Source organism: Phyllopteryx taeniolatus, chromosome 12 (genome assembly GCF_024500385.1).
Source record: "Phyllopteryx taeniolatus isolate TA_2022b chromosome 12, UOR_Ptae_1.2, whole genome shotgun sequence".
Classification (NCBI taxonomy): Eukaryota; Metazoa; Chordata; class Actinopteri; order Syngnathiformes; family Syngnathidae; genus Phyllopteryx; species Phyllopteryx taeniolatus.
The window spans coordinates 24,495,299-24,514,275 of record NC_084513.1 but is presented as its reverse complement, the minus strand read 5'-3'; the positions used below and the strand labels follow the sequence as shown (position 1 = coordinate 24,514,275).

The 18,977-nt window shown below is 43.3% G+C and overlaps 1 protein-coding gene across 12 annotated transcripts in view; it reads left to right on the top strand.

Annotated features, from left to right (window-relative positions):
- Positions 1-330: 330 nt before the first annotated feature.
- pknox1.1 (pbx/knotted 1 homeobox 1.1) overlaps positions 331-18,977 on the top strand; it is a 55,325-nt gene continuing 36,678 nt past the window's right edge. For 2 of the 12 annotated variants that reach the window (XM_061793358.1, XM_061793357.1), the window contains exon 1: positions 335-535. In XM_061793358.1, coding sequence (XP_061649342.1) covers positions 422-535 — 114 coding nt within the window. In that variant the 5' untranslated portion in view covers positions 335-421. Of the gene's footprint in view, positions 536-558; positions 1,014-9,877; positions 9,987-10,007; positions 14,081-14,227; positions 14,291-14,375; positions 14,433-18,977 lie in introns of those variants that run through there. The other 10 variants (XM_061793350.1, XM_061793349.1, XM_061793348.1 and 7 more) reach the window with 10 other exon arrangements.

Sequence of the window (18,977 nt, the reverse complement as noted above, 5' to 3'; positions counted from 1 at the left end):
TACAAGGCTCTTGGAAAATCTGGAATGTTATTTCAGTAAGAAATGTGAAAACCGAGTTGTTTGTGTAGTATTAAGTTTCAGCGGCCTCTGATTATGCTCGTGATTTAAATGACGATCCGACCAGGGCACACTTCATGACCAATTTATGCAGAAATGTAAGAAATTCAAAGGATGCACATACTTATTCCTCACACCGTAGCGGATGTGACACTACACAAGATAAGATAAATTGTTCACTAATTTGTGTTTCCTATATGAAACAAAATGTGTCCATTTGTGCATTCGCGTCAACGGGAACACCTAAAACAGGATGTAAGTATCAAAACAATGGCTGACCAGCAGGAGACGGTCATTGGCCAGATTACTCCGACTGTGCAGAGGCAGTCGGGAGTGCTGCAGAACGTCATTGACCGCCCACCTTATGAATATTAATGTCGCAAACGTCCCTGCGTGCCTATACGCGATGACGCACCGCGACAACTGCGGGTCCCGATTGCTGCAGCCGCTTGTCAGTGTGACGAAGATTGGCATTCAGGTAAGCTGTCACTCAAAATCCCTCTTTTCCGTCCCTATCAATCAAACAATCTGTGCCGTACGCAAATATGGCCCGGGGCGAGAAACGCGAACTCTGCGGGGACAGCAGATGCTTTATGAGTGAGGACAGCATTGTGGAAAAAAAAAAGAGGCATTCTGTATGCGAGGGAAGGAGGGTGAAAAAAAGATGTTGCCGCTTGGACGAGGGTTATGGAAAGTCACACGGCTAACGCTCAAAAAGAGGCCCGACAGCTCGAATGCTCGCGTGAAGGGGAGGGATAAGAGGGCAGCTGTCCTCCATGAATGACTGGTGTCCGAAAGCTCGAGATAACCTCATAGCATACATACAGTTTAACCGCACACTGCCGCTTCTTAGCATACAGCTACATCACGTTTATACCGGAGCTTGTGACCGGATAAATGAACGGAGAAAGCCACAGCTCTTTCCACCGCCCAGTAATTTCACACTCTGCATCGACGTAAGGTTTACAATACACCTCCGCTATTGTGTTTTTCTTTAGCAGAGTTCCGTAAGTCGCAACAACTAGTTTTGGTAGTGCTTATGGCGGAAAAAAAACAACATGGCGGTTTGCATTTCGTCGTACCAGTAGGCGAGCCACTTATGAATAACAGTTAGCTATATTGCGAATGTTAGCTAGCCTCTGGCCCAACCGCGACGCGTTTACCCATTTGTATTGCTAAATGTGTTACAGGCGAGCAAATTAGCGAGGCTGCGCATCATTAATTACTTCGTTGCTAAACATTCTGTTGCAGTAATAATATAACTTTTACACCCAAGGCTCCGTCGTACGTGATCACCCTTTACCACCAAAAAAACAAAACAAAAGAATAACATCCGTGTAGCTGGCACAGGGCTAAATGCTAAGAGCGTTGAGAGTGTGCTAAAAGTAGGTCCAGGGTAACACGATAGTTAGAGCAACAGTGAAGCATGGAAAGATCTGTTGTTCTACGTAATGTTTTATAGACTCATAGTTTTGCACTGTGACGCCATATATTTCAAAATCACTGTAATCCCTTATTTGATGAGACTTTTCCCGCAAGGTCTTGTTTTTAATAGTTGTCATTCATCTGGACCGGACTGGACGGGGACACAAAGCATTTCTGCCTTAAATCAGCTCTTCATAATTACCAGTGCACAACCGTCTAGTAATTTATGTATGTTTTCCCTGAAAAAACAACAAACTCATTTTACTAATATCCCAAACCTAATTCATTATTTTGGTGAGGTGGATATTAGGCTTTACGCGATCAGGATTTTTGGGGCCGATCACAAGAGTTTAAAAAAACGATAACCGATTGCTGTTCCGGTCACAAGATGGAGCAATGTTTTTATTTAAATGACTTGTTCATTTACGGTATATACTTGTGTACTGAGTATCTTCAAAAGTATTCTCTATTCAGGTCATGTATTCCTATCAGTCAGGTCAAACCAAGATTACATGACAAATAATGGTTGCTAACTTACTGTAATTAAATTACTTGCACACCAAAACTCGTTTCGTTGCCTGCTTGCGAGTCGCATCGTATTAAAAGAACGTGAACATACCTCAAGCAATCCTTGAATTAAAGTTCTCTCCGGAGCACCGGTAACCACCCATTTTGTTCTTAGAAATACACACGGCGCAATCCATTGTTGTCGTCGTCGTCGTCGTGGTAACGAGTGTATCCGGTCACATTTGAGTTGACAAGATAAAGCCCAGTGATCCTAAAAGATGGGATGTGGTGGTATCGGAACACAAGATTTTATTGCAGTAGTCTGACCTAGTGCAATTGTGAAAGACTAAATTTGTCTTGTAGTCTGATCCACGCATTACTGTTGACTGTCTCAGACGTGTTGTCTTTCCCACACCGCTGACATGGTTTTTTATTTTATTTTATTTTTTTACATAACTTTATTGTTGGTCAGATATTTACAGTACTACGTCAAAGGACACGCGACATGGCTAAAGATAACCTAGCTTATGGATTCAAATATACTGTACACGATGCCAACGCGGAGTAAATGTCTTTTGCGGAGCCAATCAATGACATCATTGATCGGATCGGCGAATTATGACATTAAAGCCGATCAGGATCCAGCCATCCATCCATTTTCTGCCGCTTATCTGAGGTGGGTCGCGGGGGCAGTAGCTTTAGCAAGGATGCCCAGACTTCCCTCTCCCCAGCCACTTCATCCAGCTCTTCCGGGGGGATCCCGAGGCCTTCCCAGGCCAGCCGAGAGACATAGTCTCTCCAGCGTGTCCTGGGTCGTCCCCGGGGTCTCCTCCCGGTGGGATGTACCCGGAACTCCTCTCCGGGGAGGTGTCCGGGAGGCATCCGAATCAGATGCCGCAGCCACCTCATCTGGCTCCTCTCGATGTGGCGGAGCAGCCGCTCTACTCTGAGATCCTCCCGGATGACCGAGCTTCTCACTCTATCTCTAAGGGGGAGCCCGGACACCCTGCGGAGGAAACTCATTTCGGCCGCTCGCATCTGGGATCTTGTTCTTTCGGTCACGACCCACAGCTCGTGACCATAGGTGAGGGTAGGAACGTAGATCGACCGGTAAATCGAGAGCTTCGCCTTTCGGCTTAGCTCCTTCTTTACCACAACGGATCGATACAAAGTCCGCATCACTGCGGACGCTGCACCGATCCACCTGTCGATCTCCCGTTCCATTCTTCCCTCACTTGTGATCAAGACCCCAAGATACTTGAACTCCTCCACTTGGGGCAGGATCTCATCCCCGACCCGGAGAGGGCACGCCGCCCTTTTTCCGACTGAGGACCACGGTCTCAGATTTGGAGGTGCCGATTCTCATCCCAGCCGCTTCACGCTCTGCTGTGAACCGCTCCAGTGAGAGTTGGAGGTCACGGCTTGATGAAGCCAACAGAATCACATGATCTGCAAAAAATCAGCATAAAATCCTAATTGTCGGCCGATACCGATCAGATCGGTGTCAAGTCTAGTGTATATATATGTTATGTAGTAATGAATATGTCAATATGTCATTTCTGTCTGTGTTACTGCTACCACAGCAGCCTGGCTTGACTAGGAGGAGGAAAGGGAGACATTACCATTTATACAGTGGTAAATTGAAAACTTCATAAAAAAACAACTACAAAACAATCTTAACCATTCTGACACTATAACATGGGACTATCCCTTTTAATGCTTGATGTTCCATTTTATTTCATTTTCTCTTCAGTATCTTAAAGTTACATTTTTGTTTTCGAAAACATTTGGTCAGTCATGCAAGGCACCAACCAAGATACCTGAAAAGAAACGGCTGGAGTTGGATGTTGGCCTGTTTATAATCAAGTGATAACATCATATACACGTGTTTGCCTTTAGGCTTATTAGAACAGTTGATGGAAAAAGTCTTTAAAAAAATCAAATAACTGTTGTGGACAGCAAAGAAGTAAATTGACTCAACACAGCGTTTTACCCCCCTTAGGTACGTACGCTACAGTATTCTAATTCAAGCATAATGATGATGTGTACGTCATGTTTAGCTTGCTGTCACAATATCAATAAAACATACCAATGTTCTTGCTAAAAATTGTGTTTTTTCTTTGTCTGCGTAGATTCTTAGTCATCCAGGTCACAAAATCCATCCATTCAGCCATCCATCCATTTTCTTTACAGCTTATCCTAACTAGGGTCGCGGGCTGCTGGAGCCTATCCCAGCTATTGTGGGCGGGAAGCGGGGTACACCCTGAACCGGTCGCCAGCCCATCGCAGGGCACGTAAAAACAAACAACCATTCGCACTCACATTCACACCTACGGGCAATTTAGAGTCCTCAATCAACCTATCACGCATGTTTTTGGGATGTGGGAGGAAACCGGAGTGCCCGGAGAAAACCCACGCAGGCACGGGGAGAACATGCAAACTCCACACAGGCGGGGCCGGGATTCGAATCCCGGTCCCCAGAACTGTGAGGCAGTTGTGCTAACCAGTCGGTCACCGTGCCGTATTGAAATCTCACATATATATTATTGAAATCTCTAATACATATTTCCAGAATTTACCTGATAGAGCAACTAAATTCTGTTTATTTAGGTCAGAAGATGCTGGCTCCTTTTTAAAAAGTGACAACATGCATTTGTATTGGCTTTAGAACAGTTCCGCTTTATGAACTCATGATAAGGTTAAAACAAAATATGAAAAAAAATAAACTACACACACTTGTTTAAAAAGTGGATCTTTCTACAGTGACCACATCGCTAGCTGTGATATTACGTTTGATTATTATTACTTTATTAGTATTACAATAACGGTATTTCCTTTTGTGTAAAGCGGCTACGCCAATCTGTCTGATATTTTCGCTCTCGAGTTGATATATGGCGCTGTCCACTACAGAATACTTCCGGAAATCCTTTTCTAAAAAATCCTTTTTTTTTTTTTTTTTGTGCGACAGGCTTTTCACCGCGTGCGACTTCAATTTGTGAAGGTGAAAATGGGTTCCGCTACTTTTGGCATTTCCAAACACACGGTTGTCTCTTTAACATGTAATTCCTGCGGCCATTCTCCAGGCATGACCATCCATCCATTTTCCGGGCCGCTTCTCCTCACTAGGGTCGCGGGCGTACTGGAGCCTGTCCCAGCTGTCATCGGGCAGGAGGCGGGGTACACCCTGAACCGGTTGCCAGCCAATCGCAGGGCACATGCGAACAAACAACCATTTGCACTCACATTCACACAATCCACCCAAAATTGTTACATTGTCATTGACGTTGGGCTTAGACAGACATATCACAAAATGTTCATTTCGTGGGCTGAGAATCAACAAGCAATGTAATTATTTTCTGATTATGGTCTGCCACTGCATCGATGCAGTTGTTAATGTCCCCATGTCAGTCCATAATACTGGGCATCATTATAAATGGTGGGCATCCCAACGTGCCAAGCGACATTTGTTTTGAGTCACGCCTGAAATTATCCATACCCCCGGCAAATTTTGACTTATTTACTTTTAGTTACTTTTATTTAACCTGGTTTTTTTCTGGTCTGGAAATAACATGAGCATCTCCCAGATGATAATAAAACGATGTACAAGAGTCCTCTTTGTGGAAAACAATTATTCATCAGCTTTTATATACATTTGAACAAAAAGTGGCATGTCCGAAATTAGTCCTAACCTTCTCTTAAAATCAACAGAAAAGCCTTTATCTGCTATTACAGCAATCAAGAGTTTCCTATAATTGCTGATGAGCTTTTTGTATGTTTTCACTGATATTTTTGCCCTTTCATCTTTAGCGATGAGCTCCAACACTTTCAGGTTGGAGGAGGTCCTTGCCATCACCCTGATCTTTACACCCCTCCACAGATTCGCAATAGGGTTCAAGTCAGGGTTCTGGCTGGGCCACTGCAAAACAATGTTTTTGTCTGCTAACCCTTTCTTCATGACTTTTGCAGTGTATTTTGGGTTGTTGTTGTGCTGGAATGTCCACTGGTGCGCAAGGTCAAGTTTCCCTGCAGACTGCCGATGATGTTGTTGAGAATCTTGATGTATTGCTCTTTTTTCATGGTGCCATTTTCTGTGATTAGGTTCCCTAGTCTATTGGCTGAAAACACCCTCAAAGTGTATTAGGTTCCCACCACCATGTGTGACAGTGGTCATGGTGTTCTGAGCGTTGAAGGCGTGCCTTTTTTAAATATATTTTTAACTTTTAAAATACGCCAAATAAAGGATACTTCAATGTGGCCAAACAATTCAATTATTGTTTCTCCTTGAAAACAGGTGACCAGAAATCTTCTTATTTGTCCTTTTAAGCATTTGTTATTTGTCCTTTTAAGCAGTTAGCTCGGAGCCTATCCGAGCTAACTGCGGGCGAAAGGCAGGGGAACATCCTGAACTGGTCGTCAGCCAATTGCAGGGCACATATAAACAAACCATTCGCACTCCCATTCATACCAATGGACAATTTAGAATCTTCAATTAACCTACCGTGGATGTTTTTGGGATGTGCGAGGAAACCGGAGTACCCGGAGAAACCCCCAGCAGGCATGGGGAGAGCATGCAAACTCCACACAGGCAAGGCTGGATTTGAACCCGGGTCCTCCCCGGGTGAATGTGCTAACCAGTCGCCCACTGCGCTGCCAGATGTAAATAAAAGCTGCAATATATTTTTTTCTCAAAATGAAGCCTCTTGTACATCATATATTCTTGGAGATTCCTGTTGTTTTCCCCCCAAACTAGAAGAAAAACATTCTGATTGAATAAAACAACAATTTGCCAGGGGTATGAATAATTTCAGGCTTGACTGCATAGTTGTAGCCCGGGGCGTTGCTAGGTTTTAACGTTTCATTGTCATCAAAAAAATTAAAAAAAAAGAGTTGATGGGGGGTGCTGATAAAAATATTTTTGGCCTCAAAATGTAATTGTCGCTGGGGTGTGTTGTTAATAGAGGTTTTGTGATTCCCCCCCAAAAAGCTAATTGTCAAGAGGGGGTCGAAGACAAATTTCCAAACGTGAAAAGTGGTATTGTACTGCCGGTTTGTTTGCTCATATACTGTAACAAATGCTTAATTTTCATCGACCAGTGGGGGTGGGGCGGCCTTTTTAGGAAACAACAATCTACTTTTGGGTGGCAGAAGATTATGTTTTAGGGGGGCTATGACAATAAAACTCAGCCATAAACACATTCTACCAAATAATTTTGGGGGTGCTTGTGAAGTATTTAGGGGGGGGCTTCAGGCAAAATAGGCCTTGCGACGCCCCTGGTTGTAGCTGTGTATTGTTAGTATTGGTTATTGTTTGTGTTTCCTTTTAGAGTCATAGTAGTTGTGTGTGTCCAACTTACAGTGGGTACGGAAAGTTTCCAGACCCCCTTACATTTTGAACATTTGCTGAAATCATTGAAGTAAATTTTCCCTCCTCATTAATGTACACACAGCACCCCATATTGACAGAAAAAAACGGAATTGTTGAAATTTTTGCAGATGTATTAAAAAAAGAAAAACTGAAATATCACACAGCCATAAATAAGTATTCAGAGCCTTTGCTCAGTATTTAGTAGAAGGACCCTTTTGAGCTAATACAGCCATGAGTCTTTTTGGGAATGATGCAGCACGTTTTTCACACTTGGATTTGGGGATCCTCTGCCATTCCTCCTTGCAGATCCTCTCCAGTTCTGTCAGGTTGGATGGTGAATGTTGGTGGACAGCCATTTTTAGGTCTCTCAGAGATGCTCAGTCGGGTTTACGTCAGGGCTTTGGCTGGGCCATTCAAGAACGGTCACGGAGTTGTTCTGAAGCCACTCTGTTACAGGAAGTCCTCGATTTACGAACGAGTTCCGTTCCTACGCTGGCGATGTAACACGAATTTCCGCGTAAATCGGATTTCACCGTTGAAGTCGAAATGTGTGTGTGTGTGGGCGTGTGCGTCGATGTGTGAGTGAGACGGGACTGCGGAGGAGGAAGGAGTGTGCGCAGGTGCGAGTGTGTACAGTGGCAGGTGTAGTGACGGCGACCGGGAAGAGTAGCGATTAGCAGAGGACCCGTTGACGTTGAATGTGCAGAGGAGCTAATAAAGCCATTAAAGCAGCACATTGGTGCTTCGTGCCTTCATTGTTGCCGCCACACAGCGCAGAAGGGAGTTAACCCCTGCGTCTCCCGACCACGATCAGGTGACCGTAGCAGGAAAGGTTAACTCTGGAGAAGGGTTTTGTCCAGGATATCCCTGTACTTGGCCGCATTCATCTTTCCTTCGATTGCAACCAGTCGTCCTGTCCTTGCAGCTGAAAAACACCCCACAGCATGATGCTGCCACCACCATGCTTCACTGTTGGGACTGTATTGGTATTCCTTGGAATTAAGGCCAAAAAGTTATATCTCGGTCTCATCAGAACAGAGAATCTTATTTCTCACCATCTTGGAGTCCTTCAGGTGTCTTTTTTTTCTTTCTTTCTTTAGCAGACTCCATGCGGGCTTTCACATGTCTTGTACTGAGGAGAGGCTTCCGTCGGGCCACTCTGCCATAGGGCCCAGACTGGGTGAGGGCTGCAGTGATGGTTGACTTTCTAGAACTTTCTCTCATCTCCCTACTGCATCTCTGGGGCTCAGCCACAGTGAGCTTTGGGTTCATCTTGACCTCTCTCACCAAGGCTCTTCTCCCCTGATTGCTCAGTTTGGCCGGATGGCCAGCTCTCGGAAGGGTTCTGGTCGTCCCAAACGTCTTCCATTTAAGGATTATGGAGGCCACTGTGTGCTTAGGAACCCTAAGTGCAGCAACCTTGGCCAGATCTGTGCCTTGCCACAATTCTGTCTGAGCTCTTCAGGCAGTTCCTTTGACCTCATGATTCTCATTTGCTCTGACATGCACTGAGCTGTAAGGGCTTATATAGACAGGTGTGTGGCTTTCCTAATCAAGTCCAATCAGTATAATCCAACACAGCTGAACTCCAATGAAGGTGTAGAACCATTTCAAGGATGATCAGAAGAAATGGACAGCACCCGAGTTCAATATGAGTGTCACAGCAAAGGGTCTGAATACTTATGGCTGTGTGATATTTCAGTTTTTCTTTTTTAATAACGGTGCAAAAATCTAAACTATTCCGTTTTTTTCTGTGAATATGGGGTACTGTGTGTACATTGAGGAAAACATGAACAAATGATTTTAGCAAATGGCCGCAATATAAAAAGTGAAAATTTAAGGGGGTCTGAATACTTTCCGTACCCACTGTACTTGTTGTGCATCATTTTGTGCACCTTAAGTTATTGTTTTGCTTAGTGACTCACCTGCTGTTCATTTAACTGTCGAAGTAGCACTGACCAAAGAATGTTAAGTTGACTTTCGCGGCTTCCACATATGAAGCCAAAGAACAATGCTTTAGTAGTAGATCTCAACATCGCCGCAACATTGACTCTACAACCTCTCTCTGTGCTTTTGTACTAAGATCTGATTGGTTTGGTTTACTCTTAATAATAACTGTGGGACAATGGGCCAGCCCTCTACAATAGGGGCCGTTCTCTGAGGAAAAAGAAGTTGAATAGAGAGAGATTTTTACAGCATCGGCCCACTGGGCAGACGGTACGCCTGAGTGCCAATCCAGCCCTGCATTCAACTGTTCACCACACACATCAATACCAGAGAATATTGGCTATTGTCTCCTTAATTTATATGTTATGTGTGTCACAGTTTGTCCTCAGGGTTTAATGGTATCATAAATGAATCATAAATTTTACTAAAAGTAATCAGCAATCATCCTTTAGTCATATGAATTTGGTTTACAAGGAATGATGACATTTAAACTTATTATACTGAATACATTTTACTCCACAATGACATGGTCATTAACAGGTTTCTGTAAATAAATGTACATTGTTTTTTCTTTAGGCTACCTGTTGGTGCAATTTATAATGCCTCAGTGTATGCAGCATCTGCATTGAACATGATGGCAGCCCATTCGGTTTCCATTGACAAATACTCCAAGGGAAAGCAACAGGTGGGTGAGCAAGACCGAAGTTGATTCCATACACAAACCTTTCTGACACTAAACATGTTTCATTTCATCTGCCAAAAATGACAAGGGAAACATGTTCACAGATGTAAACCTGCTGTTTTTATTTGCTACAATTGTGTGATATGATGCAGTAGAAAGTTATATAGTTGACTTATTTTAAGAACTACATTTCAGGTATTCAGAGAAGAAATGCTATTTTTAATTCTACACTATGTTGCCAAAAGTATGCGCTCATCTGCCTTGACTCACATATAAGTGACTTAAGTGACATCCCATTCCTAATCCATATGATGTCACTCCACCCTGTGCCACAGTGGGGCAAAAAGGTATTTAGTCAGCCACCAATTGCGCAAGTTCTGTTGGGAACAACTCAAAGTAATTCATACATACAAAGAAAGTTGAACAAACAAACAACAAACAAATTAAGTTGTGTGTAAAAATGTGAAATGACAGGAAAAAGTATTGAACACTTGAATAAAGGGAGCTGCAAAAAGGCGTGCAAAGCTGGTTTAGTCCTAATTGCGATAGTCTGCGATTGGCTGGCAACCAGTTCAGGGTGTACCCCTCCTCCTGCCCGATGATAGCTGCGATAGGCTCCAGCACGCCCGCGACCCTAGTGAGGAGAAGCGGCTCAGAAAAGGGGGGGTTTGGATGGATGGATAGTCCTAATTGATGGCCTATGAAAAGGTCTTCTTGCCAAGGTGTGAGTCAAGACACTCTGAGAGCTGTCTCAAGACCACCGCAAACTAATTGTTGCAAAACATAGCGTGATTTGACGCGTAACGTTATTACTCAAGCTATTTTGTCTTGTAAAGGGCACCACATCACTTTTTATATGTATAAAACTTGGGAAAAGCGACGACAAACAAGTCTCACAATCTAAAGGTTGCTGCATTTTATGAAGTAAGATTTCTAGATGACAGAGGCTTCCTTATTAAACTCAAAACACAACACAGAAAACACCACAAAGAGTGGAATTTTATAGAATATTTAATGAAATCTATGAGGGATCTATAGGGAAACACAAAGAGGCTAAGTACAGGAAGAAAATACAAATGATGGTCGAAGAAAGGAGAAATAGGCGTTCAAAAAGGGAAATAGAACAGTGTTGCTGGACTAAAGTTGAAAACGTGAGCGTTTAATGCGTTCAGTCCGGACGAGAGAGAGCAATAAAACAATAACAAAGGAGGTGGAACAAGAAACATTGTCCCCTCGGGGTGCGCCTGTAACTTTCCTGCCGATTGAACTGGTGGCGGACCAAGCTCCTGCCCTCAGCAGCGTGTGTGCGTGACCAGTACCTGATGCAGGTAGTTGCTTGCTGAGGCTCAGCCAACCGATCGGAAAGCGATCGAAGCTGCATGGCCGGCTTCCTCGTTCGAAAACGCCGCCGGCGAAATTGGGGTGGGCGTTTGCGCAGATGGTAACACCGGAGGCGCTGGAGGACAAAAGAAAAGGAAGGGGGGGCGCGGCGGAGAGCACCAGAAAGAGGGCTAGACAAGAAAGAGGAGGCGGGAGTCAGAGGTTAAATACTCAGGGGGCGTGTCTAAGGGATGGAGGAAACCGGACATGACCACGCCCTGTACAAGTTTTGCCATAAAAGTGGTGTAAAAATCATTATCGGGATATAAAATAATCCCAGCTTTATACGCTTTACTCCTAGATCAAGCATATAGAATGATTGTTTAAATTTTAGTTTTGGCAAAACAACTGTTTATGGTTCAATCACATTTCATGCTAGTTGGAGCTTCAAATAAGGACAAACAGTTCTCAGGCTTGCAGCTGCACCTGTGAAGTTGACACACTGACACAGACATTAAGGCATACATTTGGAATATTTCTGCAAGAGTTAGTGAAATATCAAAACGGACAATTAATCTTCAGTTAAAAACAACCATTCTGGGTTGCAGTACTCCCAAGCGCACGTGGGTGGCACCTTGCATGCATGTTTGAATATTAAGCAAATAGTTCATTGCTGTATTTGCATTCCACCATAAATTTGCCTCGATCAAGTGCTCCTCGCAAGATTTCTAATAGAGGACTGAGTGCAAAGAATAATCGGGGGGGGGGGGGGGTTAGCATGTCAAAGCTCGTTTAAAGTTTGCTGAATAACATTTGGACAAGCCAGTTAAATACTGGGAGAAAAAGGTCTGTGCGGATGAGAGCAAAATTGAACTACTTGGATGCCATAATGCATACCGTGTTTGGAGGAGAAAAATGGCATTGCACGTCACCCTAAAAACACCATACCAAACAGTGGGAGGTGGAGGTGGGTACATGATGGTGTGGGGCTGCTTTTCAACAAATGGTACTGGTAAACTTCACATTTAGTGTTAAAGTTAACCAGTTCTATTTGCGAACTTCACTGTTGTATGGTGTTTTTAGATTGATAAATATATCCTTTACTTTGGAAGTATATTTAGTGAGAAAAATTGCCATATTAAATATTTCAGCCACTGTGCGCACACACACACACATAATATACACACACATAATACACACACACACAGCAAAAATAAATGACCCCGTCTTAAAAACGAATGTAAATGCATGAAAAATGCAACTGACCATAATGCAGAATCAGTGTGAGCCCTGGGCATGTTCCCCTGGAACGAGATGGCCCCATCTCGGAGTGGTGGGAGACAATGACACCTGCAGTGTGTTCCTTATGTCCAGTCTGCTCCGTAATTTTGTCTTCGTTACTGTCATTGCAGAAAAGCCCGCTTCACCAATATAGGCTGTTGGATGTGGTTGCAGGGTTTTCAGTGCTCTTGTGGGAATTTCAGGATAATTCTGGCTTGACTTTCATCCAGAACAACATATTTTTAAGGTCACCGTCATTTGCGATCTCCAGCAGCCGATCCTCTTGTTGCACAGACATGCTCGATTTGCCCGGTTTGTTAACAAACTGGTCGCAGATCCGTTCATTTGCAGTTCATGGGTATTTTGAAGTTGGGGAAATAGCGCTCAAACTCTTGCAAAAGCGAACGTGATCGCGCACCAGCTGAGAGAAGGCTGGCGCAGGTGCGCTGTCTTCCAAAATCATCATGTCATATGGCTCTCTGTCCACTCGCTGGCTCTACAATTTGGCTTTGAATGCACCTACTCTATCTGCCAACTTGAACACTGTTGTCATTTTCCCCTGAAGTGACACATTTAGTTCATTGAGCATATTGAATGTGTCGCTGAGGTTGGCGAACCAGGTGAGCCCTTCCTTGTCACTGAAATGAGCTGCCAGTGGAGGTTTTTTTCCTGACAGAAATCTTTGCAGCAGCTCTTGTCGCTCAAATGCTCTGGCCAGTGATCTTCCTCTAGATAGCCATCTAATTTATGTGCGTAAAAGAAGGCATCCATCTCCTCACAGCTGCTCAAACAGACGGGAGTTAAGCACATGTGCTTTGATGAGGTAGATTACTTTAACAGTCATTCACCACACTGAAGTTCAGGTGAAGAGTTTTTGCCTAGTGAGCCTTTTCCTTGGAAATGATACAGTGCGTGCTCTCTCATTCAGGTGCAAAGACGTCAATGTCATTTTGTAACAGGGGATGGGTGCGGGAGGGTCTTGTGCAGTTTATGTGTAATCATCAAGCCTCTGGATTACTGCAATAAGGACTGGCACCCTGTAGAGGGCAACAATGCCTTGAGGTGAACGTACCTCCCTCAGAGAAAGGAGGAGGAGGAGGTGGGGCGGAGGAGACAATAAGAGCCAAGCATAATGGCGGAAAACAGAAAAGACAAAATGAAAATAATCTTTAAAAAAAAAAAAAAAAAGCTTTCTCTACTAGAAAGTTATTGCACCAAGGCAAGAAAAATATTCCTGCGACCGACAGGAATGACGCCTTAGATCATGCGGGGGAATAAAGGATGCCGCTCCGAGCTGATCCCTTTTTAGCAAAGGTATCGCCGAAAATGCCGGGCCATAGGGCGAGATGCTCCCAGTCGCTTGCCAGCTGATCGTCTGCCGACCAGGATTTGAGTAATTGTGATCCCGAATCGTCAGATGAGTGAACTCCCTCTGGATCCCCTTGAAGCAGCCGAGCTTCATCACGATCTTCCTCCGGATGATAATTGAGACGAAGGTAACTCGTTTGCAGCTAGCGTTAGCTACGTTTAGCGTTCAAACACTCTCCTGCCATCCTTGTTGCATAAACATAATTTAGTCCCACTACTCCAACGTTACAATGCAAAATCTGTTGCCAGTACTGATTTAAAGTTTCCATTTTCAGCTCATCCATCTTGCAGTAATGGAACACCCGCGAGTCGAACGTCTTATAGGATTGCGACGAAAAGTAATGTTTTTGTTTTCTTAACCCTTGCAAAACGCATCTATAAAAAAGTATTCTGAAGTAACTATGTATTTTTATAAACTTACAGGTTATGCATCCAGCAGACGTTCAACTCCCATTCCAGTATGCAGTGCTAACAAAAAAGGTAATTGAAAGCGTTTTCTTTTTCCGCCACGTCCCACTACAGCAATTTCAACAATGTATTTTTATAGTAATAGTTATATTTCTAAACTGCACAGGTTGTGCTTCGAGCAGAAGTAGGGACTGGTTTCAAGGACAATGGCAACCACACAAGATCCCATTGACCCCCACCAAGGAATAAAATCCAGATTTGGGTAAAACCTTGCTAGATTTGATGTGCAAGGTAATAAAAACCTGGAATATTGAGCAAATGGTAAAGGAGGAGAATGAGGAGGAAGAAAGTGCAGGTGTGGGAGCCCCATTTGTCCATGCATTTTTGTCTAATGTAAATTCTGTACATAGTTATACTTGTAAATAAACGATTTTTATGTTAAAAGTTCTTTCTCTGTGTTCAGTGTGTCCAGATGTTTGGCGTCTGCTAGATCTGTCTTCTTTCACAAAAAGGCTCTTTTCTCAGTTTTTTTTTTTCCTTCAGAAACAATGTTGGCTGAAACTAGCCTATATTTGACTGCTGATTACTAAAGAACGGTATAAGCTAGAGACAAACTTTTTCTCTGGTGAAAGAATTGAGTCTGATCTTTTCTTTTGGTGGTTCAGTTTACGTGGCCTACTCCTTTTTGCCTGAGTTTCTGTGATTCCCAAACGCTTCCGCGTTCCTATCATGCATGCAAACCAGTCGCCTTTCTGTGAAATTCGCCATTTTGAACTCAAAATAGGCCATTTACGTGAATTGTGTAGATCCGATTAGTTTTTCCTAAAACTGGGTCCGCTGCCGCCGGATAGGTCACAAGAGTTGACGAGAGCAGAAAAAACACTTTAACCGCTTCTACTGCTAAGAAGTAACGCTTCTATTACTCCGTTACAATGATCAAAATGCCACTCGCTACTTTTATCAATTATTGCTTAACTATTTTGTGCGCGAGACTGCGACTTCCGCATTGGGCGCTCTTTCTAATTTAAGCGCTAGTGACCTTTAAGTCTTGTTCACCAATCAAATGACACAAGATCGTCTCATGACCTTACAAAACGTATTCTATTGCGTTTCCCGGGCACAGGTATTTAACTAGATAAGCCAGCCCGGCTGATTGTCGTGCCTATGTGGCGGCCATTTTGGGAAAGTCGCGAAGGCAACGGCGCGCTACTCTTGCTTATACATTAGACGAACCAAAACAACAGCTTTCACGTATTGTCGTATTTGTCTGGCACTGTCTACCCAAATGTGGCGATTTCAGCCCACATATAACTTGAGCAAACACCGTGCAGTCAATGGCAAATGGTTTTGTTGTTTATTTTATTTTATTTTTTGTTTGTGCTATTTACTCAGAGTAATTATTTCACTGTGTACTTTTTACTCTTACTCAAGTAATTTTTTGGAGGACTACTTTTTACTTGTCACATTATTGTCGAGTAACAGTACTCTTTCTAGAGTACAATGGTTGGGTATTCTAGCCACCTCTGGAGCAGACATCCTCTTGCTACTTTTACGTTGAAGCAATATTTTTGCTCATCAGATCAGCCAGTGTCGTATTTGTTGCACTGGTCTTTTGTATTTTCGCATTGAGGTGCTGCGGTTTGTCGCCCGGTTGTGTGCGAAGCACACGTAACATCGGCGACAAGAGGTGATCCGCTAGTACAGCTTGTATTAATTGGGAAAGGCGCCCACAATGATCTAATTAGTTTACGGATGTTAATGTTAAATGTATTAAGCGAGGGAGCGATGTTTGGCATTGTCACAACACAGAATGAACTAACTTCAAATTCAGAAATGGCTAATAAAAACAGAAAAATACTGTACTTAATATTTTCCTGGAGGATGCATTTGGGATTAGCCTTTGAAGTTGTTAATAGTGAAAAATAAAGTGAAACGGACTGATTTTAGTCAATTCTTTTCCAGAATGAGAGAGCTTAAAGAGGAGGATGCTATTCATGTGTCACAGCTTGAAGCTGGCATCAGGTGCAGGTGGAGATGGGCCTGGCTCAAGTTGGAGGCCAGAACAAAAAAGCAAGGAAATTGGGCAAATTTAATTTCAATCTTAAATTTGTACATCAATGGTGTAAATGTTTTTCTGCGTGAACAAAATTAGTTTTTCATGCCTTTGGTGTTAGCATGTTTGTATACAGTGGGTACGGCAAATTTTCAGACCCCCTTAAATTTTGCACTCTTTTTTTTTTATATTGCACCCATTTGCTAAAATCATTTCAATTTTTCCACATTAATGTACACACAGCACCCCATATTGACAGAAAAAAACGGAATTGTTGACATTTTTGCAGATTTATTAAAAGGAAAAACTGAAATATCACACAGCCATAAGTATTCAGAGCCTTTGCTCAGCATTTAGTAGAAGCAGCCTTTTGAGCTAATACTGTCTTTTTGAGAATGATTCAACAAGTTTTTCACACCTGGATTTGGGTATCTGCCATTCCTCCTTGCAGATCCTCTCCAGTTCTGTCAGGTTGGATATACCGTCACATTGAGCCAGTGGCCACTCTCTTTTTCGGTTGTACAGCTGCTACTTGGCTGCTCGTCGTCGTCACTGTTCCGACCTCCTGATCGCCTCAAACATGTACGGTTTGACGATGTCAAGTTCAGTTGGGTGCTCCTGTGCGTCGAAATCCTCCTCATTCTCCTCCTCATATTCCAACACGTTGCTCGCCATTTAGCGTATCGAGTGTAGCGCGCGGTGTTTGTCAATTGCAACGTCACTTCTGGTAGCCCTTGCGGTGGATGGTAACCACACCCCGGTGTCTTGAGCTTCGGGTATGTTCGGGGAGAGCTCAATATGGGTCATAAAAACCAAATTTTTTGCTAAACTATGGTTGAAAAGTTGCTAGACGTTACGTGCACGTATTACATTACATATAAACAATGCAAATATGAATTTTAACTGACCCCATAACATCGAACATTGAGTAAGTCCATCTCGCCAATAGTTGCTGCTCCACTGCGGTTTGACACATTGGTGAATCATGATATACATCAGTAATCATCTGTCATTGTGTTAATTGAAATTTTCTGTATCAAAAGTACTAGTGGTATCAATACAATTTACTCGGTATCGGTGAATACTCGAGTGAATACTTGTACTGGTCTAAAAAAAACAGTGGTATCGAACATCCCTACTGTGAGGTCATACAGTGGGGCAAAAAAGTATTTAGTCAGCCACCAATTGTGCAAGTTCTCCCACTTAAAAAGATGAGAGAGGCCTGTCATTTTCATCATAGGTATACCTCCCCTATAATGGACAAAATGAAAAAAAATCCAGAAAATCAGTCTGATTTTTAAAGAATTTATTAGCAAATTATGGTGAAAAATAAGTATTTGGTCAATAACAAAAGTTCATCTTATTAATTTGTTAAATACCCTTTGTTGGCAATGACAGAGGTCAAACATTTTCTGTTATCTTTTCACACACTCTTGCTGGTATTTTGGCCCATTCCTCCATGCAGATCTCCCCTAGAGCAGTGATGTTTTGGGACTGTCGCTGGGCAACACAGACTTTCAACTCCCTCCTAAGATTTTCTATGCGGTTGAGACCTAGAGACTGGCTAGGCCACTCCGGGACCTTGAAATGCTTCTTACAAAGCCACTCCTTCGTTGCCCGGGTGGTGTGTTTGGGATCGTTGGATGGAAGGAGGTTTTCACTCAAAATCTCACGATACATGGCCCCATTCATTCATTCCTTAACACGGATCAGTTGTCCTGGTCCCTTTGCAGAAAAACAGCCCCAAAGCATGATGTTTCCACCCCCAAGCTTCACAGTAGGTATGGTGTTCTTTGGATGCAACTCCGCATTCTTTCTCCTCCAAACACGACAAGTTGAGTTTTTACCAAAAAAGTTCTGTTTTGGTTTCATCTGACCATATGACATTCTCCCAATCCTCTTCTGGATCATCCAAATGCTCTCTAGCAAACTTCCGACGGGCCTGGACATGTACTGGCTTAAGCAGGGGGACAAGTCTGGCACTGCAGGATTTGAGTCCCTGGCGGCGTAGTGTGTTACTGATGTTAGCCTTTGTTACTTTGGTCCCAGCTCTCTGCAGGTCATTCACGAGGTCCCCCAGTGTGGTTCTGGGATTTTTGCTCACGGTTCTTGTGATCATTTTGACTCCACGGGGCGAGATCTTGCGTGGAGCCCGAGATCGAGGGAGATTATCAGTGGTCTTGTATGTCTTCCATTTTCTAATAATTGCTCCCACAGTTTCCATTTCTTCACACCAAGTTGCTTAGCTATTGCAGATTCAGTCGTCCCAGACTGGTGCAGGTCTACAATTTTGTTTCTGGTGTCCCTTGACAGCTCTTTGGTCTTGGCCATAGTGGAGTTTGGAGTGTGATTGTTTGAGGTTGTGGACAGGTGTCTTTTTATACCGATGAGTTCAAACAGGTGCCATTAATAAAGGTAACGAGTGGAGGACAGAGGAGCCCCTTAAAGAAGAAGTTACAGGTCTGTGAGAGCCAGAAATCTTGCTTCTTTGTACTTGACCAAGTACTTAATTTCGACCATAATTTGCTAATAAATTCTTTAAAAAGCAGACTTGATTTTCTGGC